This window comes from Eucyclogobius newberryi, unplaced genomic scaffold, assembly GCF_026437365.1.
Source record: "Eucyclogobius newberryi isolate DKJ021-1_F unplaced genomic scaffold, fEucNew1.0.hap1 SCAF_9, whole genome shotgun sequence".
In the NCBI taxonomy this organism is placed as follows: domain Eukaryota; kingdom Metazoa; phylum Chordata; class Actinopteri; order Gobiiformes; family Gobiidae; genus Eucyclogobius; species Eucyclogobius newberryi.
This window is the reverse complement of record NW_027316532.1, coordinates 10,350,792-10,378,460: the sequence shown is the minus strand read 5'-3', so window position 1 is coordinate 10,378,460 and position 27,669 is coordinate 10,350,792. Positions and strand designations below refer to the sequence as shown.

General features: G+C 43.2%; 1 protein-coding gene across 3 annotated transcripts in view; it reads left to right on the top strand.

The window, feature by feature from the left end:
• ryk (receptor like tyrosine kinase) overlaps window positions 1-27,342 on the top strand; it is a 43,272-nt gene extending 15,930 nt beyond the window's left edge. Inside the window, exons 2-17 of one of the 3 annotated variants that reach the window (XM_072438738.1) lie at window positions 1,199-1,320; window positions 1,402-1,501; window positions 2,987-3,118; window positions 3,518-3,577; window positions 4,302-4,437; window positions 5,228-5,328; window positions 7,491-7,574; window positions 8,721-8,846; window positions 13,884-13,970; window positions 15,215-15,284; window positions 15,662-15,794; window positions 17,341-17,450; window positions 19,068-19,227; window positions 21,155-21,291; window positions 26,365-26,491; window positions 26,552-27,339. In XM_072438738.1, the coding sequence (XP_072294839.1) occupies window positions 1,199-1,320; window positions 1,402-1,501; window positions 2,987-3,118; window positions 3,518-3,577; window positions 4,302-4,437; window positions 5,228-5,328; window positions 7,491-7,574; window positions 8,721-8,846; window positions 13,884-13,970; window positions 15,215-15,284; window positions 15,662-15,794; window positions 17,341-17,450; window positions 19,068-19,227; window positions 21,155-21,291; window positions 26,365-26,476 (1,670 nt within the window). In that variant the 3' untranslated portion in view covers window positions 26,477-26,491; window positions 26,552-27,339. Of the gene's footprint in view, window positions 1-1,198; window positions 1,321-1,401; window positions 1,502-2,986; window positions 3,119-3,517; window positions 3,578-4,298; window positions 4,438-5,227; window positions 5,329-7,490; window positions 7,575-8,720; window positions 8,847-13,883; window positions 13,971-15,214; window positions 15,285-15,661; window positions 15,795-17,340; window positions 17,451-19,067; window positions 19,228-21,154; window positions 21,292-26,364; window positions 26,492-26,551 lie in introns of all 3 variants that reach the window. The other 2 variants (XM_072438737.1, XM_072438739.1) reach the window with 2 other exon arrangements.
• The last annotated feature ends 327 nt before the right edge of the window (window positions 27,343-27,669 follow it).

The following is a 27,669-nucleotide window of genomic DNA, read 5'->3' as shown; positions in this document are numbered from 1 at the left end:
AATCTCTAATAATACGGCTGCTTGTTGGTAGCCTTATTTGACCTGCAGAACTCACGCAAACAGACCTCACCAGCCTCAACAATGCAAGCAACTCTTCACTCAGCAGCGGCCAAGTACAGGCTAGTGCAGCCTTTATACTTAGCATTTTCCACAAAAACTATTACAACTATGATGATTATGAAGTACAGATATTGTATATCATTAAAACAGCATTACCAGATTTTCATACAGCAGAAGGAGGAAGTAGCTACCGTATTTTCCGGACCATAAGTCGCTCTGGAGTATAAGTCGCACCGGCCAAAAATGCATAATAGAGAAGAAAAAAACATAAGTCGCATTGGAGTATGAAATAAGGTTGCCAGTGTGAAAATAACAAATAATATCCCAAATAAGTCGCTCCGAATATATAAGTATAAGTATAAGTTGCACCCCGGCTAAAACTATAGCCTTAACTATAGACTTATAGTCCGAAAATACGGGTAGTTATTATAGAAGAATATCTACTGTAACTCATTCCTACTCTCACAATTTAATCCCATTGGGACAGTATATTTATTTTTGAGCATGTGATATAGAACAGCTTTGTTCAACTGCAAAGTGAAGTCGCGGTGGATCGCCAAGGCAACGCTGATCAGCTGATTCTTCTGCTGCTGCTTTTACGATAGGGGATTAAACTAAATGCATTTATTTACAACAATAAAGTCTTGTTCCCCGCCTTAAGTTGGAGTTTTTATCAAAACTAAAGTTTGGTACAAGTGTTCCAAATTGTAAAACTCCTTTTCTATTGACATAGTTAACATTGTGCATTGTAATTACTTTTAAAGCATTCCTCTCCTTTTTAACCCTTCATCTGCCCATGTTTTTTGTGTTTTCTGGACAGAAAATTGCTGTGTGCTTTAGTGGTGGCCTCGGTGTTTGAAGTGTTTTGAAGTTTCTCTTTTAGGCACTAAAGGAGCTCAAGTGCTCACAGATGTGGTCACTCCACCCCACTTACTACAGCACTTAAATTGGCTTTGTACTGTTACTCTTGAATATATACTTCTACAAAACCAGCAGAAAACCTACATGTTTTGGTTCTGTAAAGAATGGACCAAAGCTTCCTATCTGCTTAAACGGACCTAATGAAAATGTGAAATTCCTGTCTTTGTTTGTTTCGACCGCTTAAACTCACTCATGTCCCTCTCTCTTTATTGCTCAGGTCTTGATGCAGAGCTGTACTATATGAGGGACGATTTGGTGAATTACTATGCTCTGTCCTTCACGCTGCCCGTGCCCAGTGACACCAGCAACCTGCACTTCAGCTGGCACTCCAAAGAAAAGGTGAGGTATTCTGATGATGATGGCGATGGAAGAGGTAAAGTATTAAAGTAATGTTATGGTAATGTTGTGATGTCTCTAAAGGTTGAATACAGACTCTCATACCACGTGGAAAATCCTTCGGCCATGAACCCACCTCTGAGCAACATCTCCAGTCGGGGCGAGCTCCCTCGTGTCCCATCTGGTTTGTCAATTAATTCAGTTCAAGCAGAAAGTATTTAGCGTTTGACCGATATAAGGATTTTCCCCGACAGTTATTTTTCCTTTCAAAGTTTGGTCAATCGATGGCCAATGGCAATAGTCGATTTGACCTTTTTCAATGACAATATCCAAGGCAGATTTGTCTTTTGTTACGAGACTGAACAGTAAACTGTAAATACTGTAGTGTGAAAGGGAACGAGACTTGGGAGTGACATAGTAAATTAACCGTGATCAAATAGAACAACCAACGTCAAACACATGTCACCACGGCACCCTCCTGCTGTAATTAGAAACATGCACACAAATGTAATGTTATAGGTCTTGATCCAGAAAAGTACTAAGCTGAGAGCAGAGACGAGTGAGGGGAGCGAGCAGGTTTAAGCTAGCTTAACCCTATCCAGATATTTTAATAGATTGGTGGAAGGCTCAGAGCAGACGTGGAGTTGGACATGTAAATCAGCTCACACAGAGACACCAGTGAGAACAGTACAATCTGCCTCATATTCACAGAGAACGAGCCTAATGGGGAAATGAATTTAGACACGGCTAAACGCAAAGTAACACATGTACCACGCACGCACATACAAGCCTTTTATTACCCGGCCCAACTCGAGCCGCTCTGAAAGGATAATTTTGTGGGTAAAAGACACACCGTGCATCACCAGTAACTTGAGCCAACTTAGAACAACAACAATTAGTCTATTACAATGAAACTATACTTTTCATTTTACAATGTTTTATTGGTTTAATCAGTGCGCTGTACTATGGCTTTCATCTGTCACTAAAGCAAAGAGAAGATTGAAGTGCTTTATGGAAAGGTTTAGACCTAAAGTAAAGCTAATAGATCAAATAATAATATCCCGTGCCACAAGTACATTAATGAAGCATATATGGTACGCTTGCTCAGCAAAATGCATATGCCGTCCTTAAAACATGCGACCCAGTTCTTTGCTATGACTAAATGAGGGCAAAACACTTAAAACGTTGTTTTCAGCTTTCAATTTCAATATTGCAGTGTATTCCATCTTTAATATTCCATGTTTTTCTCTAAAAGAGATACATTAGTTCCCCAATGTATCTGTGGTGCATGATAATGGAGCTATTTGAGCTGTGCAGACTTCATTCTTTAGCTATAGTCTTACTTTTGTAACACTCTTCTTTAACTTTGGATGTACGTGTCACTCTCCAGAAAAAAAAATGTTTTCTCTCTTAACCGGCAGATCTAGCATTAATCCAAAGTACAGTAATATAACGTGTTCATGCTAGTTATACAGGTCCATTTCATCCCCTTTCATCCAGTGTTCAAAGAACCACAGTTACATTCTAAACTTTTGTTTGTGCAGTTATGAAAATGACTTAATCTGAAACAATAAATGTTTTAACTGAAATGTTTCATAGATATTCATTGAAAACATGTACGTTTTTGCAAATAGTTGTAAATAGACTGATTGTGCGCATGTGTGTGTAGTGTTCAGAGTGGACCTGTTCTGCTCGGGGAAGGTGGACGGAGAAGCTGTGGTGACCGTGCAGCTCAATCTGACCGTCCACGCAAACAACTACACAGTGCTCAACTTCAAGAGGAGGAAAATGTGTTACAAGAGTCAGTATCACACAGTAGAATTGTACAATGCTTTAGAACCATGAAAATATAGTTATTTGTGAAAAAAAGTGAAATATTTACGGTGGCATACATTCTTCATTCAAGTGTTTCAATTCTAAAGTTTTACATTTTATTGCAGTTTAGTCTTTTATATTTTATTGCCTTGAATGTAGCTGCCTACTTGCCAGAAATGAGAAGTGATGTTATCCTGTATGATACTAATCTATGCTTACTACACTATAAAACTAACGAGTCAGCCCTATTCTGCTATAATCAAGTCATTATAGCATTTATAGTGCGCTTTCTTATCATATACCCGGTAATTAAGTTGCTTGAAAGTCATCCTCCACCCTTTATTTTATTAGTACTGTAATGTCTTTTCTCTTTTTTTGTCTCCAGAAATAGATCCTGATCCGAACCGTCCCACTCTTCCAAACAGCACGCTGCCACGGCCTGACTGTAAGTACTTCTCTCAACCTAAACTTCATTTATTAGAGTGAGGTGCCGGTAGATCAACCCCAGCTGCTTCTCTTCCTACAACTAATACAGCCAAGAGGGTCCAAGTCTTGTTCGGGATGGGGTCAGCTCCTCCTCTCCCCCCCGTCCCGGCTGTGGAGGGGTTGGGATTTATTCATGCTCTTTGTAAGCCCTCTGCCCAGTAACAAAGTGCCATTAGCGGGCCGTCTTTCTGCTTGGGTAGGCCTAAGGAACCCGGGGCCCTTGGAGGACCCTGGATCTGAGGGGGTAATGAGAAACGCTTTCAGACATGGGGCAGTAAGAGAGACTGTCCTGCTCCAGGCATCCATTACCCCTCACAGGACCCAATTTGAACACTTTTGTGATCACGCATTTGTGATTGATATTTTACTCAGACGGTTAAAGGCCGGTGTGTACTTTTCCTTCAGGCTCTGAGGAAGTGACGGTTGGATTTAACTAAATACAGCGAGGCATGAAGAAGCGCTCATCTTTAGTCTCCTTTTAAAATGCTATCACCGTTTCATGTTATTATCATTAAAGATGTAACGTTTAAAGTACATGAATCGATAACCTTTTAAAGTTCACATTCAATTATGATGCATTTTCTGGTACAAGCTTTCATGAACCTGTGTTTGGAACGGTACAAACAAAGAGACTCATTGTGTGGTCTCTCATTTGTGTGTGTTTTTTGTCCTTCACCCAGTAGATGTGACGACCCCCACCACCTCCACCCAGGTCTTCTACATCAGCGTGAGCGTGTGCTGTATCGTGATTTTCCTGGTTGCCATTGTTCTGGCCATTCTCCACCTGCACAGCATGAAGAGGGTGGAGATGGAGGACAGGTGCGTCACACTTTGCTGCAGCGTTTCACTCTCCCAGAGCTCCAAAATGGGTCAACTGTGCAGCAAGTTTGCACATGAAAATGCTTAGTATACTGAAGTTAAAATGCTGTAGGCTCCAGGGAAATTTGATTAATCTTGTTGGAAATCAGATCACATCCTTCCTCTTTCAAAAAAGACCTCACTTAAAAAGGGTTGTCACAGATCTAATTTCAGCAACTAACTTCATTTATACATAAAATATGAGATGCTTTTTCCCTCCAGCTCACTGCACACACAGAACTTATGTTGATGATGACACAAAGTTAAACATGTCCTTATATGACCTGTAGAGGTCAGGATGGGGTTAGAAAAAATGTAAAGTATCATAATCATAAATATACTTGACATTGATGCCTCTGACTTTTTGCTATCTCTATTTATAAATGAGATACCAAACATCAAATGTGTTTCTTCATTCATGTATTTGACTTTGTCTTGTTTATTTAATTAATCTTCAGGGGCCAATGAACCAAATTCTGTTATTTTTGGTTTAGGCTCGGGCACTATTACTCTCACTATGACCGAGCCAATGTGACTAGGTGCATTTTATGCTCATTGTGATGTTCAGTACATCCTATAGTGCAAAGTAATGGCTTGTGAAAACCAATGCACTTGTAATGTTGGAGCTGAAAGTGTCTCAGGCTGTGTGATGCTGCCTTCAGTGATGCTGTATTCAGTGCTTCTCGGTTTAAAGGAAATCATATTGTGTTCATTACAACTTCATGCATCTCATATAGTCTTTTCTCCTCAGTGTGAGTGACAGCGGGAGCTCCCAGGGCCTGTCGCAGCCCTCCACGCAGACCACGCAGTACCTCCGGGCCGACACCCCCAACAACGCCACCTCAGTCACTAGTAAGACAACTGACCCCATGTCCCCACATCACTGACCTCATCCTCCATCAACTCTACACGTCCTCCATTACTGCTCTGTATTTGTTCAAACCACATTGGCAATGATTTAATTTTGGAGCAGCCAAAGGGAACATTGGTGCATAAAAGCTCTGCATGCCTCTCTAAATGTGATAACAGGCTGCAAATGTCCTAATTCACTAAGCTAGTGTCATGAGATTCAGATGAAAACTGTTTTTGACAAGTATAAAAGTATCCTTTTCACAAGCTGAAGTTATCAAGTTAAATAGTATTTTTAGAAGTGCTGCACTAATGTAAAGTTAGCATTGGTACAATAACCGCTAATGCCTCATGTGCATTACCATAAGAGAGATGAGATGTTCAGAGGGCGTGTTAATATGTTACAGGCATAAAATACAGATGCATAGAGACTAATAACTCGGTCATCTTCTTACTTTAGCTTTTTGTCCTCAGTTAGACAAGTGGCCAGGCCATTGGTACTGCAGCAAAACTTTACTTTACTAAAAAAATTTACTTTATTTGTATAAATACAACTTTTACAATCTCAAAAAATATTGTTACAACTGTTTCACAGATTAATCAAACATATAGCAGCCGTAAGTACAAGTTGGAAAACCCAAACCTAATGATATTCCAGTTATACTCTCATGTAAAAATCTGACAAAGAAACTACATTCTCAAGTTCTGTTAGAGTTTCAGGCGAGTACCTGGTGTAATTGTGTGCAGGCTGCACTTTATTAAGCCAAAGGAGATCTGGCATGACTTTTAAGAAAACCCCTGCCCCACAGGAGTTTATGATATCAAGAGGTTACGTGTGAAAAGTGAAATCCTGACACTCTAACTGTAAAGCATTGTGTAAACTACATGCACATACACATACACATACACATACACACTTCACACTTCACACTTCACACTTCACACTTCACACTTCACACTTCACACTTCACACTTCACACTTCACACAGCAAAGTGCGAGCAATGTATCTGAAAGAAGTCAATCAGGTGATTAGACCGCCAATCCTAGGGCAGCACTGTGGGTTTGGGAGGAGCCAAAGGCCACGCCTACGACGTACTTCATGTTGGCAGAAACACTACTGTTTTGTTTTTGAACTGTGCACGTGGAGCTTGTGGATGTGAAAGATGTCTGTGCTTTTCTCTCAACTGGATTTACCAGAGTTTGATTTCTGGGCTTGTTCTGCTGTTGTGACTCTTCGACCAATCAGCTTCATATATTCATGCTGATGTTCCACCTTTTGCCGATCTCTCAGACTGATCAGAGCGTAGGACTCAACAGAGAGTGCTACATGTGAGAGTGATGGCATTGATCTTTCAGTTTTATTCTTAGCCACAAAATGACAACATTACGGACATTTTCACTCACTTAAATTGACCTTGTTTACTATTTCTGCAACAAAACATAGTTAGTCAAAGTTAAATTTGAAATGATTTTACTGTTTAAATCTTCGTGTGACGTGCTTTGGAATCTCGTCCCATTTGAGTTTGTTGTTTAAAGTTAATCAAGAGCCTTTTCTTGACCGTCACAAGACCAACCCGATCTCTCCAATCAAATTATTCTCACAATGTCCTCTTTGACAATCTGCTTTATGAAATGATTTGAACTTTATTAAATTTGTGCTTTTGGGTGGTGCTAAAAAGTATTTTCTGTGGTTATCGTGCTCTGAGATGAGGACTGGAGGTAATACTGTGTGAAATAACATTTAAGCAAATACATGGTCGTTTTGGTCTAGTTTTGTCCTACATTGGTTGAGGACAAGTAAACATATTTTAAGTTGTGTTTACCTGGGCTTTAGTCCTGTTTTTCTTTCAAATAGGTTGAGTTAAACTTGTTTAGTCTTTCTACAGTCCAGACACAGCAATCATTATTAACACAATTCTCATGTCGTAGTTTGTTTCTGAGATGTGTGAACCATACTCATAAGACCAGAAACATGTCTTTTGTGCCTTTCTCAGTTTGTCTGTGGTGTGCTGGCGCCCTCTTCTGGATAATACATGTCACATCTGTGCATTTCCTTAACCCTCTTGCCTTTTTGTATGTCTGCATTTGTGATTGTTTTTTCTGCCCATTACACTCTTTTTAATCCACCCCTGTCTGTTCTCCCTCACCCTTTCCTCTCCATCAGATAATCACCCTGGCTCTGCACCCATTCTCCAGCTTGCTGCCTCCTCCTTCCAAAACCCTGGTGCCCCCCCCCACGAACCCAAAAGTAAGTGTGAGTCAGGTCGGGAATAAAAATTTTTTTAAATCTGCTTTATGCCTATAATATGTATTAGCAGTGATCAGCTCGACTGCCACTGTCCCTCAGCTTTTCATGATATCATTTAAGTATGTCGCACTAGCACACAAACAAAATGGTTTGTATTGAGAGTTAAATATTTTTCTAAATAAACCATCTACATTCAAATCTAATTGATTTTACAATGATGAAAATGTCTCGTAGGCTTTTAAACATTTTGACTTACCCTTTTAAACCACGAGGGGGCGCCCTAACCTATCAATGTTTTGTGTGAAATTTTAAAATAAACTATTATTATATTATTATTTCAGCCTATCTGCCCTCAAATAATGTCTTGTAATGTCACTTGTATAACATCTATTGTATTCATTTAAATGGATATAGCAGGTTGTATAAAACAATATAATTATGTGAAGCGTTTTAGAATAGAAGTTGTGCAAAGTTAGTGAAGTGTAGATTAGAGAAAAGACTGGTCTGAGCTCTTACATAACGACATGATTAAGTCATAGAGCTGCTGTAATCGGGGACAAGGTTTGGAGCAGGAAGTCGGTTTCTTGTAAATGCTGAAGTTCTTTGAATTGACTGCACAAATATATGGCCCTATCTGCCAACGCACTATAATACTCTGCTCAATGTATTGCATTATTTTAGAAGATTTCACATTTAAACATTATTATCTGTAGCTCTGTGTTTGAATGTCTCTAAACTTTGGGGAAAAGTCATTGTTTTTGATAGTTTCTTTGTCTTTAGTCTTGGTTTCACTGTGTTTGGTCTGAACTTATCATTGCGTTTTAGGCCAGTGAGTCCTGAAAAGGCTGTAAATTGACTTTACTTTCATCATCAACTGTTGAAAACATATTTTGAATTTTTAAATGATTGATAACCAACACCATTTCTTTAGACTAATCCAACTAATCTAAACTAGAACATAACTGGTACTAAACATAAGCTCTGAAAGTGTTTACGTGGCAGTTCATAGTTTGGTTTGAATCCACCTGACACTGAAAATATCACGAGCATTATTGCAATACAACAAGTTCTCGGGTCATAGAGTCTCCTTTAGACGCACCGACATGTGTGTTTCCTCTGACACATGTCTGGGCCTGTCCCGTGCAGGTTACCCCTCTCTGCGGATCGAGAAGAACGACCTGAGGAGCGTCACTCTGATCGAAGCCAAAGCCAAAGTGAAGGACATCGCCATCTCCAGGGAGCGGGTCACACTGCGGGACGTCCTGCAGGAAGGTACGTGTGCTTTTCAAGCTGCTCTGAAGAATGATCCTATTTAAGGTTATTTAAGGTCTGATCAGAATCAGAAAGGTTTTATTGCCATATTGGTGAACACAATTTACAAATTAGGAACCTGTTTTGTAAGTAAAGCTCAAAATAAAACCATTAATAGTTATTTAAAGTTAGTTAATAGTTAGTTAAACATTAATGGTTAAAAAAAATGAGACCACGCTAAAATAAGAGCATGCAAAATAACACGTGTTAAGATTAAATAGATGAAGTATTGACATGATTTACCATCATTCTTTACATGCACATTAATAAAACATTCAAGAACAACGTTCTTTACAATAAATATTTTTACTTTAATAATAGAGCTTTCTCACTTTAATCATTACAAATTCCATGAGCTCGAACAATACTACAGATTGTGACTGAAGTAAAGGTGTAAAAGTGAGGATTTTGCCAGGATAAATTGGAAGATAAAAAGGAATAGTTTCATGGTCATTTGATTTTTAATATTGCCAAATATATGACACCAGGCTCAGCATTACTTATTACAAACTTATTACTTGCCCACAATTCAATTGAGATATTATAGCATTGAATGTTCCCTTTTGGGGCTGTTCTGTGTTCTGCTGCTTCTGTTTGCTCACTTTAGGCCTTGGGCTGGGAAATGAACCAAAAGATCGACAGATCGAAAGATCGAGATCAAGTCGTGTGAATTTGGCAATTATTTGGGAGGTTTTTTAATGGAGAGGTCCACAGTCGAACGTGGTTTTGAGCAGAGGTCAGACTTTGGAGGACAAAATGAGATTATTTGTGTGAAATGGCACAGATAATGGGCAGTGTTTTAACATGGGCGCTACAGAGCTTATTTCCTAACATTGCGTCGGTGCAATTGATGACATTGCAGGGCGTGGCTCACGCCTAAGTATGAGAGGAAGTGAAGCAACTTGAGGACGTGGTCTGGTGCATTCTGTCAATAGCCAGAAACTTCAAAACAAATGCACTGAGTCGTGTTATTATCTCCATATGGATGAAATAATAAAACACCCTTCATGGTCATAAGTGATATTCATATCAATCGATAATCGGTCATATTAATGACCGATTATCGAGTCGTACGTCCAAAGATCAATTTTTTTTTTTTTTTTTTTAATTATTTTCTACATTTCCCTCAGTGAACTTCAATCTGCCTTCAAGAAAGATAATTCAAGACTCCTGGATTATCTTTCTTGAAGGTAGATTGACCCTTAACCTTTTCATCAGTCTTCCATCAGTAACTACCAATACTTGTAAGATTTGCTGTTTAATATTGATACAATACTAGTTTTAATATGTTGCTTCTCTACACAGTCATGAAGTGAAGGAAACGGTTCAAATACATTTTTCATTTTTAATAACATTAACCCCCGGATCGAATCGAAATCGGAGAGAATCGTATGGAATCTGATTTTGAAACGTAAAAATCGGAATCAAATCGATTCTTGATATTTGAATCGAAACCTAGCTCTAAGTGATACGATGATCTATGATGGAATAATGAATATTGTCTGATTTTACGTGGTAACATTTAGTCTCCCACTCACGTAAACAGCGCTGTTAGGCACTCGGCTCTTAAAGGTATTTACTGGACACCTCCACGTACAGCATTTGGCATTTGTATGACCTGACTGGACCAGACTGGACTAGACTGGATCGTGCAGACTTGAATGTGCTCAGCTCAGAGAGAAATGTTCGTCGCATTCACCCAAAATCCTTGTCCTGGCTCAGACTGACAGCACATCACGAGAGGACTTGATCCACACGTACATCAGACTTTCAGCTCCGGCACATGGCTCTGGAGCTGACCACAGTGAGCTGACCACAGTGAGCTGACCACAGTGAGCTGACCACAGTGGGCTGACCACAGTGGGCTGACCACAGTGAGCTGACCACAGTGGGCTCTGTCCTCGCTCCCTCCGGGCCATGCAGCATCCCACCAAGCACGCAGGTGTCCAGCTGTGTGTAACGGTGCTGAGCACAGAACACACCATCTGCACTGGGTGACAACCATCACCAAGGACTCAGAGGCCTAGCACTGGGACTAATGCGGGTCATCGTCACTGTCTGGGGGGGTGCGCTTCGGGATCATCTGCTGCCGTGGCTCTGCTGCTGCTGCTGCCCTCTTTTATTGATCACAAATTGAGTTTATTAGCAGAGATGTGAGCGCCGACTGCTCCGGGTTCTGTGCTCAGCGCCTCTGGGGTTTGGACCTGGTTTAGTCTTTGGTTTAGTCTTGGTTTCCAGGCACCCGAGGGTGAAGTTCTCCGCTTTGCACAGAACAAATAAAGGTGAATTAAATAAACGCTCCTGCCTGTATTTAAAGGTTTTATTTTATTTATTTATTTTAAAGTTTGGGAGCAATTTGAAAAACTGAAAATCAAACCTTTTTATTGCTCACTTCTTTCTTTTGAACACCACAGTTGTCAACCATAAGTTCATACACTATCACCATATATGGACTGGCCAAGTCCCGCCTCTTTACACCGCATCAAGGTCGAGAAGGTAACAAAGTGGCCCCCTGGCCCCACTCCCTGGAAAAGGCTCTGGAAAAGGCTCCTATTTACACCAAGTACAGAGGCAAGCCAATTACAATCTAATCAAGACAGATCAATATGAGAAAATGTATTTCAAAAACCGTGTCCAGTCGACCATAGTCTATCTACCATATATAATATACCATATATAATATGTATTTAGTGGGGGTGTAACGATGCTTCGTGCCATGATGTATCGATGCATCATTAAATGTCACAATACACACGTGTCTCGATCCGTCTCGATGCAAAAGTGAGAGATTCACGCTGAAAAACAACATGGGGCGGGTGTGGCTGTGGGTGGTAGTTTTCAAAGATCTTCATATACATAAGTCTGACAGTGGCTCACATGGTTTCTGAGAACAGTTGTTCAGTGCCAGTGAACAGGAGCAGAACACCCAGGAGCCTCTGCTGCTCAGATCTGTTTGGATCTCCCTGAACGACACTATCACAATCGTATTGGCCCTCAGAGGCAACTGTTGTTGTGATTTTGGGCCTTACAAAAATAAATTGATTTGATTTGATTTGATATTATGACTGGAACATGCACTCTGACTCTGAAGCAGCACCACAACTGTTTACTATTAATATCCACAACTACAGTTTGAGCTCGGGCTGTGAAGAGCGGGAAGTGTTCAAGCAGCAGAGCGAGCAATTATTACAAAAGACACGGCAAATAATGTACTTTTAGAATCAATGACTAGCAGCACTTCAGCTGTAATGATTCTCTTTTACAAACTATTTATCCTCATGTCTCATCAGATCAGTACGATCATGAACCCAAAATAGCCCATCTTTGTTTTCTCTGAAGCGACTTAACCTTTTGGCCCCGAATCAAAGTTTGAATCGTTCTCAAGTGTCAGTTTCCTCTCCTCAATGTTTTTGAATATGATTTGTTGTGTCATCGAGTCACGAAGAACACACAGTACATTATACACAGTACTTTTAAACCGCAGTACTTTAAAACGCAGTGCTTTTGCCTGAACATGATGAAATGGTTTGGCCGCGCATTGATATACATTGGAGGACCATTCGTGGCTTCTGTTTTTAAGTTAAATGAAGTTGTTATTTGGCCTTGTTCACCAGATTTGATCAAATAGCAATTTTTAAAAGTACTACCGATATATTCTACTCTATATTCTGGCTTTTTAAGAGCTTTCGAACATTGTTATTTTATGTATTTTTGTGTATGTATATTAACCAGTTAAATATATATATTTGAAAGCATGTGAAACCAAATGAAGTAAATTGTCAATGTCAAAAATGTAGAGGAAAACTGTTTTGTGACGAGGTAGAACTGAACAATCGTCTCCATGTTTACGCCGTCTCCTTCTACAAAGTGTGAATTATTCCTAACTCCTGCTAACATTTTAGGGAGTGTCTGCAAAGCCGCGGCCGAAACTGCCATGTTATTTTTGTGCCAGCCGCAGCTCTTGAAACTGCGCCGCTATTTGACCGTGTTTTAGGGTTAGAGTTAGAGTTAGAGTTAGGGTAAGCCCTGAGGCTATAACCTGCCATATGGGAAATGCCGCGGTCCCTGAAACTGCGCGGTCATTTGACCGCGCCGCGGCTCTCCAGCCACGGCCAACATTTTAACATTAGTAAAAGCTCAGGAAGTGTTCCGGGCGTTTTCATTTTCAGAGTCAGTCCAGATCACGGTCTGGACTCGGGGTTGAATTGTATTGTTGTGCCAAAAGTCAGTGCGCTTCAATTTACTTAAAATTAATGCTGCAATAGACAAAAAAAACACTTGTAATCTCTTGTCCTCCAACTGAACAAATATTTAACCAGGAATCAAAAGCCATTGAATTGAGATGAATGGGGTTGAGTGGAGTTGTCCTGAGTAGACGGCTCCTGTGTTTTAAGGGGCTGCGTGTCTGGGCAGGTTCAGAGGAGACGACAGGAGCAGGAGACAGCCAACAACACTAACCCTGTTGTTCAGCTCCTCTCTGCGCTCTGCCCCAGGCTCCGCTTTTCACCTTAGTTTACGTAGAGTTTATTTTCTTGACAGTTTGACAAAGAAGATGATTGTGCTTATTGAGCCAGCAGCATTTTCTTTTTTAAATGACACTGGAGGAAGCGCTTAGTTTCTTTTAAGTACACGATATGTACAGTATATGATAAAAGTACACGATATGTATATGATAAAAGTATATGTTTCCGATGGACGAAGCGTATGAAAAGAATTGCATCCATAAAATTGTCAGTGATGATTCAAAGTTGTCTTGGATTAAGTTTTCTCAAGATATTCACTTTCATTGGAATCCAGATTATGTTTTTAAATTGATATATTCATTACCGTTTTTATATATTGTGCAGAATACTACAGATTGAGCAAATGATAAACTGGTGATGAATGATTATTTGGCTTAAGAGCATTTACTGCAGGATTACAGTTTTGCTGATGGGTCATTCAGCTGTTCACTTGTCATCTGTGAACTCGCCCTAAAGTCAGATGTTGTATTTTCAGGTACATTTGGGCGTATCTTTCACGGTGTGCTGCTGGACGAAAAGGATCCGACTAAGGAGAAGCAAGTCTTTGTGAAGACAGTCAAGGGTAACGACCTGAAACACACATCTTTAACTTAACTTAACTTTAACTTAATCACAGCTACTACACATAACTCCAGGTCTCTGCGTGTTTTATATGTTTTAATAATCAGAGCTTTACTTGAAGTGACGTTCTTTTGATAAAAGTACAGTAGGTCAAATTGTTTTCTTTTCTTTTATCGCTTTAATTGCTAAATAAATTAGCTTAAAGTTAGAGTAGCTCTGGGAATTGAACAGCTCATCCCTTTTCCTTCTTTTGTATGTTTTATGTGGTTTTCAGATATTAGGAATTAATTTACTCCTCATTTATCCTTTGACCTCCTCTGTGCTGTGGAAGGGGTGGAAAACCATATCCTCAGTCCTCGTGCCCATCTGGGCCGTGTTAAACCTCCCGACTTCCTCCTCATGTCCAGTTTTTGGAAAGTGAACAATGTGCCTTTCCTCGAGTGGCAGGCGGAGCACGCACATGGTACAGAGTAGACCCCGATGGCTGGTTTTGTTTCACACTTTCTCACTCAGCTCGACATCAGAGAGGAAGCGAATAAAACCCAGTGATAAGATTGAAGTTGCGATTTGGCATGTCACATTAAAAAACAATAATATATTTAAAAAGTTGGGGCAGGCTCAACAAAAGGTGGTTGGCAAAGTAGAATTATAAACACCACAACACAAAGTGGGAGCAACAGTCGTCATATTATAATCTGAAGGTTTAAGGTTTCAAATAAATATCAATCAATTTTATTTGTATGGCACAGTTCATAAAAAGGCATTTCAAAGAGCTTTACTCAACTATTAAAAAAAATAATTAAAATCCCAATAGTCTGCATAGTTTCATGCATTTCAAATGATCCAATGGCAACAGTTTAAATAGAAGGGGCCCCAGGCTTGACCCTTGAAGCACCCCTCAGGTTTAAGTGGACAGTACATCCTGTTGTCTTTGTCACTTGTCTATTTATATGTGTGGATTTATATGTGTGAGTGAGTATCTGGTGGTGGATGGAGTGGTGCAGATTGGTAGCCACATTTCTGTCATCTGTCTCCAGGGCAGCTGTGGCTACAAGTTCTGCACCATCAGAGTGGAGAGAGAATGTGAATGTCTCTGTTCTGTCCAAGTGAAATATTGTGTGCTCATTTCTTTTGTCAATAATATTACTATCTTGCCATTTGCAACATGAAACTGCTACAGGGGAAAGAAAAGTGCTTCTGCTGCTTTTGTATCGTAGCATGAAGAATGTTTCTTATGTTCTGTAGATCATGCATCAGAAGTTCAGGTGACCATGATGTTGACAGAAAGTTGTAAGCTTCGTGGACTTCACCACCGGTGAGTGAAAACAAAAAGCACAGCTAGAAATTGTAGATTGACATTGAAGTTACTCATTAACTATAAACTGCATTGTCTTGTAGAGTTTAATACAGCAATAAATGTCATTCACTGAGTTTCATTATTTGCAAAAGGCGGCACAGGCTGGTTTCACTCTAGTTTCTCCTCCAGTGATTGTGGAGTGAATGTGTTGTTGCGTCAGTGTAGGCTCTAGTCGACTTGTACGTCATGGAAAAAGGGGCTCAGTATTTTATTTTTTATGACTATAGGGTATAAAAAATAAAATAAAAATTATCCACAGTTTTTCTTTGGTAAATCGAAATTTGGTGTGTTTGCAAAGTGAATATCCATAGTTAAGTGTTGCCTGCCCTCCTCAGAAACCTGCTGCCCATCAGTCACGTGTGCACAGAGGACGGGGAGAAGCCCATGGTGCTGCTGCCCTTCATCGCCTGGGGCAACCTCAAGCTCTTCCTGCGTCAGTGCAAACTCGCCGAGGCCAACAACCCACAGGTGAGTCAACGTGAGGGTTTAATGATCCCCGAAGGCAAGAAAACCCGTGAACATGCATCGTGACAAAACCATTACCCCGCTCTCACCTGCAGGTTATAAATACACCCGGGGTTTGTAAGCAACTGAAACAAATGAAAAGGTCTGCGAGGCGACAAGTGTACGCACCAATCATCTCGCACCTCAGTCTAACTGCTGTTTACGCTGTGATTAGAGGCCTGTCAATAAAGTTATGAAAGAGCGCTCAAGGCAGAGATTTTCATTCAGTATGTAAAGACAGTGTGACTTTTGTACAGGGGAATCTTTGAAGTGCTGCACTTGGCAAAGCAACAGCGCCGCTCCAGAATACAGATGTAGCTATCACAAGATGCAGCTTGCCACCGTTTACATTCATCAAACCCTCTTTTGTGAAAGTGCTTCTAACACGGCTCAGATCTCATCAAGATCAGTTCTTAGACCTCTGGCACCTGCGGCAGACAAAGAGACATTGAGTGAAGTAAACAGCAGCGCTCTGACGGTGCACGGACCAAACTTCAGGGTTTCACCACAGTTATTTTCTAAAACCTGAGTAGACTGTTTTAGTTGTTTCAGCTAGAGTTTTGTGGGTTCCCAGGAGTTTCTGGGGCAGTGATAATAACCAAAACTCCGAACATAACAACAGAAACTAACCAGTTCTGAGGAGGTCAGGGCAGATCTGGGACTCGGGGGGTGTTTGTGTGTTCGTACGGCCGTGGTGTATGGAATCATTGTAAAACAGGACGTAGTAGAGAACTAAAAAAAGGGAAATGAACTGATGGGTTAGTTCCTGATGGTGGTGGACGAGGAGCGAGCTAAGAGAGACCACAAGCACGTCACCCGATCTGTATGATCATCATCCATCATCTGTATGATCTGTATGATCTGTATTCACCACGACCTTGGGGTCGTGGTGAATACAGATCATATGCAGGACATTAAACTGTGAAGAAAAGAAAACAGGCACATTTTAAAGGCGACATCTGTTTTTTTTGTGTGAAAGTGTTTTTCTCCACATGTCGACATCTTATCTGAGCTCACTTTATGCCAAAGCTTTGTTTCCATGTTCTCTGTGACAAATTTATGAGGTTGGCCTTTTGCCCAGTGTCGGATGAGATTAAGAAATCAGCCATGTCACATTTGGGCAGAGATAGTGTGATTGATGAATGTCACATTGAAGCGAGTCAAGGTTTCCTTTTGAACCCAGATATTTTCATTGTTTTTCATTTAAAGACTTTGTTGGTCCTGTTTTGAAATAGTCTCATTGTAAACGGGATGATATTGTTCATTGCGCAAATCAAAATTAGGTGTGTCAGAATTTAAATGTTTTTCAAAAGTGATTGTAAATGCAAAGAACCAGATTTAGTTTAGTTAACCCCTTCGTCTAAGGGGAAAAAATATATTCTTGAAAATGTTACTTAATAAATGAGTAACAGTAATCTACTTGATTCAACGTAATTAATGATTGCACTTTTCCAGTTCACCCAGATCCTACCGTGCTCGTAGTTATGTCTTTGCTTGTGTTGTTGTGCAGGCGATCTCGCAGCAGGACCTGGTGTACATGGCCATCCAGATCGCCTGTGGCATGAGCTACTTGTCCCGAAGAGAAGTCATCCACAAAGACCTCGCTGCAAGGAACTGCGTGTAAGTGTCTGCACATACTCTACATACAAGTATTTCATGACAATATTTCATTTTCAGTCTGGCTGTCGGGGTTGTAAGATTCAAAAATTACAACCCTACTTAATATAACTACATAATAAGTGTCACATTATATATACATTTAAGTACTCAGTTCATCGATCTAAAACACATTGTTTTTAACACAGGGAAGCGACTTTGACCTGGACTGTTTGATCCTTTTCAGTGCAGCCAAAAATAATTATTGCATTTCTTAAAACACTTTTGGGGTTAAGTTCACACGTTCACAAACACCACATTCAAATTGGATCTAAACTCGGACTCTACTGCACCTGGATTAGACCATGATTTAACTAGGACCACAATGCAACAGGACCGAACCATTCAGGATCAAGTGGGAAAAAACAGGACCAATACATTATTTTTGTTTTCAGACAAGGGTGGGCAAACTACGGCCCGTGGGCCACATACGGCCTGTTTGTCTTTATAATCCGGCCCACCAAACATGCCAAGTATATTATAAAAATAATAATAAAAATATTAGTTTTCTTTTTTGCCCGTCTTATGTTCAAATTTAAGCCAAAAACTGTTTTCTTTAGTTGTGCATTTGACTGAAATGATTTTCTTTGTACTCTTCACTTTTATGTCTTAAACTGCTTCGTGATTTTACTTAAACTATTTGATGGTTAGCCTGAAAATAGCAACTTAAAATGTATTTATGAATTGTAAAGAATTTCTCTAAAGAAAGACTTTTTAATTTAAAGTACCATTAAGACACAATTACAATTGAACTCACAAATGACTCCGCCCGACACAATAGCCCATTGTGCCGGTGTCCAAGAGCAGCCCAGCCCAGAGCAGGTTCCTGGGGAGAGGGTCAGAACACTCGCTGGTCAGATTTTCAGTCGGCACTAAGGCCACTGCAAAGTCCAGGAAGAGCCTGGCACCGACCCACTGATCAGTTTTAACACTAATAAGCTTTGGGCGAGTTTTGTCTGGGACAATTAGTTCAGTGAAAGCTAAATCTAGGGCGGGGCAGACGAGACTGGGTCCGTCATTAAAGATACAAAAGCGCCACACATGAGGTGGAGGCGTCGAGAGGTTCGTGGTAAAAGATGCATACGCTCAGCACAGACGTGTGCAGAGGCAGATAGCGTGTTGACGTGTATGGACTCTCAAACATGGGAAAGAATCACTCTAAAAGCGATGTGCTCATCCCAGTGACTCCTGTCCCGCTGGTAATGTCAAAGAAATATGGGAAAGAGCGTCCAGAATGTCTGCCAGTGTGGGCCAGTGTTGTCTGCCATTGTGGGCCAGTGTGGGCCAAGAGATCTGGTTTTCCATCTGGCGGATCACTAAGCACGGACAAAATGTATGATTCATGTCAGGAAGACATGAATCATACATTAATAATAATAAATTGAATGAATAAAATGAAGGTTTTGTCATGTCTTTGATTTTAAATGCATGTTTGTCCTGTTGTGTGAAGCACTTTGAATTGCCTTGTGTACGATTTGTGCTCGACAAACTGGCCGTTCCTTGCCTCGTGTGCACGTGTAGCTCCTTTACCACATCCACAACATTTGTAAGTTATATTTTCTCCTTTATTCTTTTCACCAGCATTGATGACAACATGCAGGTGAAGATCACAGACAACGCCCTGGCCCGGGACCTGTTCCCCATGGACTACCACTGTCTGGGGGACAACGAGAACCGGCCCGTCCGCTGGATGGCGCTGGAGAGTCTGCTCAACAATGACTTCTCCAGTGCAAGCGACGTGGTAAGAACCGCACCATCAATAAACACGCTTTATTAAAAAGTGGCAGAAGTGTATTTGTAAAAGTCCCAGACTTTATGGTCAGTGATAGTTTTTGCTGCAGATATTCAATATTTGAAAATCACATCGACCGCTGTCAACAAAACCCTCAGGGCCGCTAAGTCGAATTAGAATAATGTGGCAAGGTTATTATCAAGTCTATCATTCCAACTGTTGTCCTAAGAAGATCATCATCAGGTTTGTATTATTCTGTTTATTTGAAATAATTTGTTTTTTTAACCAATTTTTGGATTTTCTGTAATGCGGTAGAACTTAAGTTTAAACCTCTTCCATTATGGATTCTAGATCTGTAAATGAAATAACTTCCCAGCAAGGACAGTGAAGATATCCTCACCTTTTTGTATTAATAATGATAATAATGACCATAATAAGAATAATAATTATCATTATGATTATGCAGGCATTGCTGGCGTCCCTTCAGTGGACAGGGTAGACAGGGTAGACAGGGTGGCTCGGTGACTCACTGTGGTCATTCTTAGACTCTTGGACCAGGTCAAGGTGGTTTGATATGAGCGTCATGGCTTTAGTTTCCCGTGGCAGGATCAGAGCTCGGGCGCGGCACCGACAGTCGGGAAGCAGAGACACCAGACAGAGACGGCCCCCGCCTCACTGCATTCCTCTTCTGGTCACAATGCGTCCTTCCCCCTCCCTCAGCTCTACAAGACAGCTCAAAGTTAAAGTTTAGGGGAAGAACCAGCTCTGAGAAACCTCATGATGAACAGAATGACCCTCTCACTCTCTCCTGCCTTTCTCCCACTTCTATAGTTCAGAGGAAAAAAACACAAGATGATGCCTACATTTCTTTAAATTACTTGTGACTATTGGTCACAATTTTACTGAAGTGACATTATTGAAAGTGAAAGTTTGGTAGTGGTCAAGAAAGCAGGGCTGAGTAACATGCTCATGCAGCTCATCATAAATCCATAGTGTTGTGTCAGTGCATTGTAAACTCAAAGCCTTTAGAATGATGCTGTGGACCAGACTAAAGTGTCCACGCTGCTCTTCCTTTAAAGGCCTGATACACCAACGTCAACGCCTTTGATGAATCCTGGGCAGATGTCATTCTAAGTTTACACATGTAATTGTTTACTGGAGGCACAGGACACGAGTGCGTCATAGGGACCTGGGCTATAGTTTCAGCATTCAACTAAATCCCTAATGTTCATGTCATTACATTAAATATATGAGAATATGTATATTGTATACAAGGTTATAGTGATAATAATGACACATGTTTGTAGGCATCTTGATCCACTGACCTTTGCATGGCTTCATTTCTTCAGTGGCTCTGGTGTGTCTGGAGCAGTGGGTGAACTGTCTCAGGACAGGGAGCACCCCCCTGACACAGGGAGCACCCCCCTGACACAGGGAGCACCCCCCTGACACAGGGAGCACCCCCCTGACACAGGGAGCACCCCCCTGACACAGGGAGCATCAGACATGTCCCATTCAGGCTCATCCCTGAGCGTGTGTGTGGGAGGAGGGGCTGTAGACCACAGAGCACACGAGGAGGGGCTGTAGTCTCCTCCATTAAAAGACCCGAGCGTCATTGACATTTTGAAATGATTGGAACATTGGATGAGCTCAATTAACATTCAATTTAAACGTTTCTAATTGTGCAGATCTAATACCTGCTGTGTGCCAGTGTTGGTGTCGACCCCTTGATTTGCTGCTCCCACTAAAATATGATTGTACTTGTAACTAACCCAGAACAAATGTCACCAAACTGGTGTGTAGACGTCCTGCTGGCACCACTTGTTTTGTTTCAGTCTTTCAAATGTAAATCCTCCTCGTTGTTTTTATAGTCTACACTGTCTTCACATCTTCTGCTTCTTTGTACTCGCTGGATAAATCATACTGTTTGTTGCAGTGGGCGTTTGGAGTGACACTGTGGGAGCTGATGACTCTGGGACAGACTCCTTATGTGGACATCGATCCGTTTGAGATGTCGGCGTACCTGAAGGATGGATACAGGATAGCACAGCCCATCAACTGCCCCGACGAGCTGTAAGTAATGCCACGCCCACACCAGACGAGCTGTAAGTAATGCCACGCCCACACCAGACGAGCTGTAAGTAATGCCACGCCCACAGAGCCATTCCACCAGCCGGACGTAACTCTGTCCTTTAGTCCTGTGCGGCATTTTTAATCTCCGCAGCTTTCAGCCCTTCATTGTCCCTCAGATGAACGCGTGCTCAGACTCTTGAGAATCATCCGGTCGGGCTCTTCAGTCTAACCAATCACAGTTCGGGCGTCTAAAGGACAAACCTAAACTATTTCACATTTTAAAACGTGCTCATAAACTTCTTAACTGTCCTCAAATACACAGCTGAATTAAACAGTTTGATTCATCTTCTCTTGTCCCTGTTTTGTTTGAGGACGGGCACCACCTGGACAGCTTTATCTTGATCTTTTTTATGCCAAAACATGACTTAATTACGACTAAATTTAAGGGTTGATACAGTAGAGGCCTGACATATTTTCAAATGAAATGCATATTGCCCCTGGCCAGGCTCATAATGTCCTGCTTTATCAACATCCTGCACGCGCTCACTGCGGATTCCCACGCCTCCGTTCAACTCACTGTTCTTCACCTCCGGACAATGTTGCACTGGAACATTCTTAATACCATTGTTTTTATAAATGCTAAAATGTTCATCTCCATCAATAAGTCTCTGTCACATGACCTACAATTGAACTTAACTTTCTCTAGAAACAATTCATTTTACAACATTGCGAGGGCTAAAGATGATGATGATTACAACGTTTATAGATCTGGTCGTTGTTTTAGAAGATATTCACCATTTCTTTGTCATTTTAATCATGATAATGGGTCTTTCTTGGCTCTCAACGACTCTACAAAGAATTAAAAGATGTAAACAAATGCCATGGTTTTACTTTTAATTCTGGAAATGTTGTGGCTGCTGATTATTCCCACAAACGTCATGTCGATAAGACGAGAGTGGATTTCCGTTCTGAATAAATGACTCCAAGTCCACTTTACGCCTCTAATTGTCGTCTGGACTTTGACCTTGAGCGTTCACCTTAAGCAGAAGCCGTAGAGCTCGGAAAGCCCCTCAATCTGCTCTTACATCTGCGGCTCTCAAAGTGTGAGCGACGGCCGAATTCATAAATACAATAGGAGGTGTAAAGTGAACACCTAATTCCTCTTCCTAAACACGAACATGTTTAAGGCCTTTGCACGGTGTTTGTATCAGAGCGGCGCAGGCAGATCCGGCCACACTTTATACTCAAACGCCTCACTGAAAACCCACCATACATTCAGAAAAAAATCTATAATTAATAGTTGTAATGTAGCTGACATTACATCGGCTTAGGAAGAGAATAAAAGGAAACAAGTGGATGTTTTAAATGATTTATTGAGAGGTTTGTAGTGTGAGTCGACCTGCAACAGAAGAGAGAATATATGTAACTGTTCAGTTTAACTAAATGAAATGTTACCTTACCTCTTGTGTCGGCCATTTTAGGTGCGCCGGCCCAAAGCGTCCCCAGGGAGCCGGAGCACCTTTTTAAGAAGGTTCCGGGGCAGAACATTGTGGGAAAATAGGAGGGGTCCATCCATCCATCCATTTTCGACCGCTTTATCCGGAGCCGGGTCGCGGGGGCAGCAGTCTAACCAGGAACTTCCAGACTTCCTCCTCCCCAGACACTTCCTCCAACTCCTCCAGGGGGATCCCGAGGCGTTCCCTCGGGGTCTTCCCCGGGGCCTCTTCCCGGCGGGACATGCTCGGAATACCTCCCCAGGGAGGCGCCCAGGAGGCTCCGGAAAAGATGCCCGAGCCACCTCAGTTGGCTCCTCTCGACGTGGAGGAGCAGCGGCTCTACTCCGAGCTCCCCCCGTGTGGCCGAGCTCCTCACCCTATCTCTAAGGGAGCGCCCAGCCACCCGGCGGAGGAAACTCATTTCGACCACTTGTATCCGCGATCTTGTTCTTTCGGTCACTACCCAAAGCTCATGACCATAGGTGAGGGCAGAACGTAGACCAACCGGTAAATTGAGAGCTTTGCCTTTCGACTCGGCTCCTTCTTTACCACAATGGTCGCTGCACCGGTCCGCCTGTCGATCTCACGCTCCATCCTCCCGTCACTCGTGAACAAGACCCCGAGATACTGCAAACAGCAGAGATGAGATCCTGTGGTCCCCAAACCGGACACCCTGCGACCCTTGACTGCGCCTAGAAATTCTGTCCATAAAAACTATGAACAGAACCGGTGACAAAGGGCAGCCCTGGCGGAGTCGGGCAAACTCCCATGAACCCTCGAGCACCCGATGGAGGGTATAGAGCTGGTCCAGTGTTCCACGACCGGGACCAAAACCACTCTGCTCCTCCTGAATCCGAGGTTCGACTATCGGTCGGATTCTCCTCTCCAGTACCTTGGAATAGACTTTACCCGGGAGGCTGAGGAGTGTGATCCCTCTGTAGTTGGAACACACCCTCCGGTCCCCCTTCTTGAACAGAGGGACCACCACCCCGGTCTGCCAGTCCAGAGGCACGGTCCCCGACCGCCACGCGATGTTGCAGAGACATGTCAACCAAGACAGTCCTACAACATCCAGATACTTTAGGTCCTCAGGGCGGATCTCATCCACCCCCGGAGCCCTGCCACCGAGGAGTTTGCGAACAACCTCAGTGACTTCAGCTTGGGTGATGGATGAGCCAGCCTCCAAGTCCCCGGTCTCTACTTCCTCTTCAGAAGACGTGACCTGAGGGATTAAGGAGATCCTCAAAGTATTCCTTCCACCTTTTGACGACATCCCCAGTCGAGGTTAGCAGGTCTCCACCCACACCGTAAACGGTGTTGGTGAGACACTGCTTCCCCCTCCTGAAGCGCCGGACGGTTTGCCAGAATTTCTTTGGGGCCGACCGATAGTCCTCCTCCATGGCCTCCCCAAACTCCTCCCAGGCCTGGGTTCTTGCCTCTGCGACAGCACGAGCTGCAGCTCGCCTGGCCTGCCTATAACTGTCGATGACCTCAGGAGACCTACAAGCCAGAGTGGCCTGAAAGGCCTCCTTCTTCAGTCTGACGGCATCCCTTACTTCCTGTGTCCACCACCGGGTTCGGGGGTTGCCGCCACGACAGGGACCGGAGACCTTGCGACCACAGCTCCGAGCAGCCGCATCAACAATGGAGGCGGAGAACATGGTCCACTCGGACTCAATGTCCCCAACCTCCCCCGGGACATGGGAGAAGCTCTCTCGGAGGTGCGAGTTGAATACCCTACTGACAGAGGGCTCCACAAGACGTTCCCAACAGACCCTCACAATGCGCTTGGGTCTGCCAAGTCTGTCCGGCTTCCTCCTCCACCAGAGGATCCAACTCACCACCAGGTCGTGATCGGTTGACAACTCTGCCCCTTTCTTCACCCGAGTGTCCACGCGGCCGGAGGTCAGATGACACGACAACAAAGTCGATCATTGACCTCCGGCCTAGGGTGTCCTGGTGCCATGTGCACTGATGGACACCCTTGTGCTTGAACATGGTGTTCGTTATGGACAATCCGTGGCTAGCACAGAAGTCCAATAACTGAACACCGCTCGGGTTCAGATCGGGGAAGCCGTTCTTCCCGATCACCCCTCTCCAGGTGTCACTGTCATTGCCCACGTGGGCGTTGAAGTCCCCCAGTAGAACAACGGAGTCCCCGGTCGGTGCACTGTCCAGTTCCCCTCCCAAGGACTCCAAGAAGGCCGGGTACTCTGCACTGCTGTTTGGCCCGTAGGCCGCCACAACAGTGAGAGACCTGTCCCCCACCCGAAGGCGGAGGGACGCGACCCTCTCGTTCACTGGGGTGAACTCCAACACGTGGCGGCTGAGCTGAGGGGCTATAAGCAAGCCCACACCAGCCCCACCTCTCCCCGCGGGCAACACCAGAGAAGTGGTGCGTCCAGCCCCTCTCGAGGAGATGGGTTCCAGAGCCCAAACTGTGCGTGGAGGTGAGGCCGACTATATCTAGTCGGTATCGCTCAACCTCCCGCACAAGCTCAGGCTCTTTCCCCCCCAGCGAGGTGACATTCCATGTCCCCAGAGTTAGTCTGTGTGTCTGGAGATCTGGTCGCCGAGGCCCCTGCCGTCGACTGCCGCCTAGATCTCTCTGCACCGGCCCCTTATAGATCCTACCGCGGGTGGTGGGCCCACGGGAGGGCGGCCCCACGTCGCTCTTTCGGGCTGTGCCCGGCCGTGCCCCGTGGGGTAAGACCCACCAGGCGCTCGCCATCGAGCACCCATCCCAGGCCTGGCTCCAGAATGGGGCCCCGGTGACGCCGATCCGGGCGACGTAAACGGCCTTGTTCTTGTTGTCATTATAGGGGGTGTTTTAGGGAATTGACTGTTTTAAAATATATGGTAAGGTTGAAATGGTGCACGGTAAATTAATTAAAGAATATATTTTTGTATTAAATGGAAGTATGTATATTGACACTTATATCTGTGCTGTTTGAGAAAGATTGTGACTTACCTGCTCCTCTGAGTGGGTGGGTCCATTTAACCCAGTGGCCTATAAAAGGGGCGTGGTGGCAGTTGCTCATGTCTTGGTGCTGTGTGAACATGTTGCTCATGTCTTGGTGCTGTGTGAACATGTTGCTCATGTCTTGGTGCTGTGTGAACATGTTGCTCATGTCTTGGTGCTGTGTGAACATGTTGCTCATGTCTTGGTGCTGTGTGAACATGTTGCTCATGTCTTGGTGCTGTGTGAACATGTTGCTCATGTCTTGGTGCTGTGTGAACATGTTGCTCATGTCTTGGTGCATGTGGGTCTGCACCATCTGAAATCGTCTCAGCTCTGTCCTCGTCGTTGAGGTTGCTCTCCGGGCGTAACAATCGTATTCACGTCGCTCCGTTTCTCAGTCCTCTGTGTTATTTCCTTCCCTTTTCTTGACTCGTCGGCCGCTGTATTTGTCTTGACACAAATGCACCACATGTTAACGTCTTTGTAAAGTTTTCGTCTGATGTTTGATATCGCGTTAAACTACTGGATTCACCCACGTTCATATTCATAATTTTCCACTCACAGACAACTTCTGGCCGTCCCAGACCTTTGACCTTTGACCCTCTGATGTTGCAGGTTTGCAGTGATGGCGTGTTGTTGGGCCCTGGATCCAGAGGAGAGGCCAAAGTTCCAGCAGCTCGTCCAGTGTTTGACCGAGTTCCACGCAGCTCTGGGGGCCTACGTCTGAGGAGGGGCCCTACGTCTGAGGAGGGGACCCTACGTCTGAGGAGGGGACCCTACGTCTGAGGAGGGGACCCCGAACAGGACCACAGCCGGGACCAGGGACTTTCGGCCCAAAGACTAGATCCTGGACAGACTTGGCGACAAAATAATAACCAGGACTGAGGACGAATCAAGAAATGTGTGAATCAAGGCGTGGCTCTCTGGGACACAAGGCGTGGCTCTCTGGGACACAAGGCGTGGCTCTCTGGGACACAAGGCGTGGCTCTCTGGGACACAAGGCGTGGCTCTCGGGGACACAAGGCGTGGCTCTCGGGGACACAAGGCGTGGCTCTCTGGGACACTTGAAGTCACTCACGTTTTCTTGTACAGTTCTTTAAAGTTTTTATATAATTCAAATACCTTTTTACAACTTAGCGACTGGTTTGGCCCAAATGGTTCTTGATGTTTTGTGTCGAGAACATGAACAATGATCAAACACAGAGGAGGATGTTTTTGAACTTGGTTTTCATGTTTGCCGAGGCCGTATTGACGATAATAAAGAGGAATAAGCTCAAACCGCGGTACGAGACCAAGAGTATTCAGGACACTTCAGAGCTTCTGCTAAATCCATGTTCTTTTTTGCCACGTTTTGTGCAGAAACATTTGAAACGCAGCGCTTCACGTGAACCTTGGACGTTTGTGTTTTTATACTTCACTGAGTACGTGTTTCCTCTTTAAGCTTCGATTGTTCTGTGTCAGAACAGCCCTGTAAAGATTTAAAACCTTAAATTTGTGAATGCAAATATTTACATTTGAAAATGGATCTTTGAAACCTTGAGCCTGTCGCATCTTTGTCACGTCGTCATGGTCACTGCATGTTTAAGGTCCTTTCTGAAAATCATATCCACAAATTAAATTGGCTCTTTTACTTCAAGTTTCTTTTGTCTTGTGTGTGAACTTGCTCTTAGATGTCATTTATATTATGTGCCCCCGTGCCTGATGTGGAACTGATCTGGAAACTGTGGATGAAGATGAAGACAAACATTGTTTATGATTATGGAAAACTTTAACACTTAAGCTTATGTAATGTAAATCCTTCTGGCTTTAAGCTTGTATTGTACTTTTCTCCTGTTTCTTCACCGTCGCCTCAGTCATAATAAACCGCAGTGAGACACGACAGAGTTGAGCAAATGAAACGTGACGTTGTGTTTGTTCCTC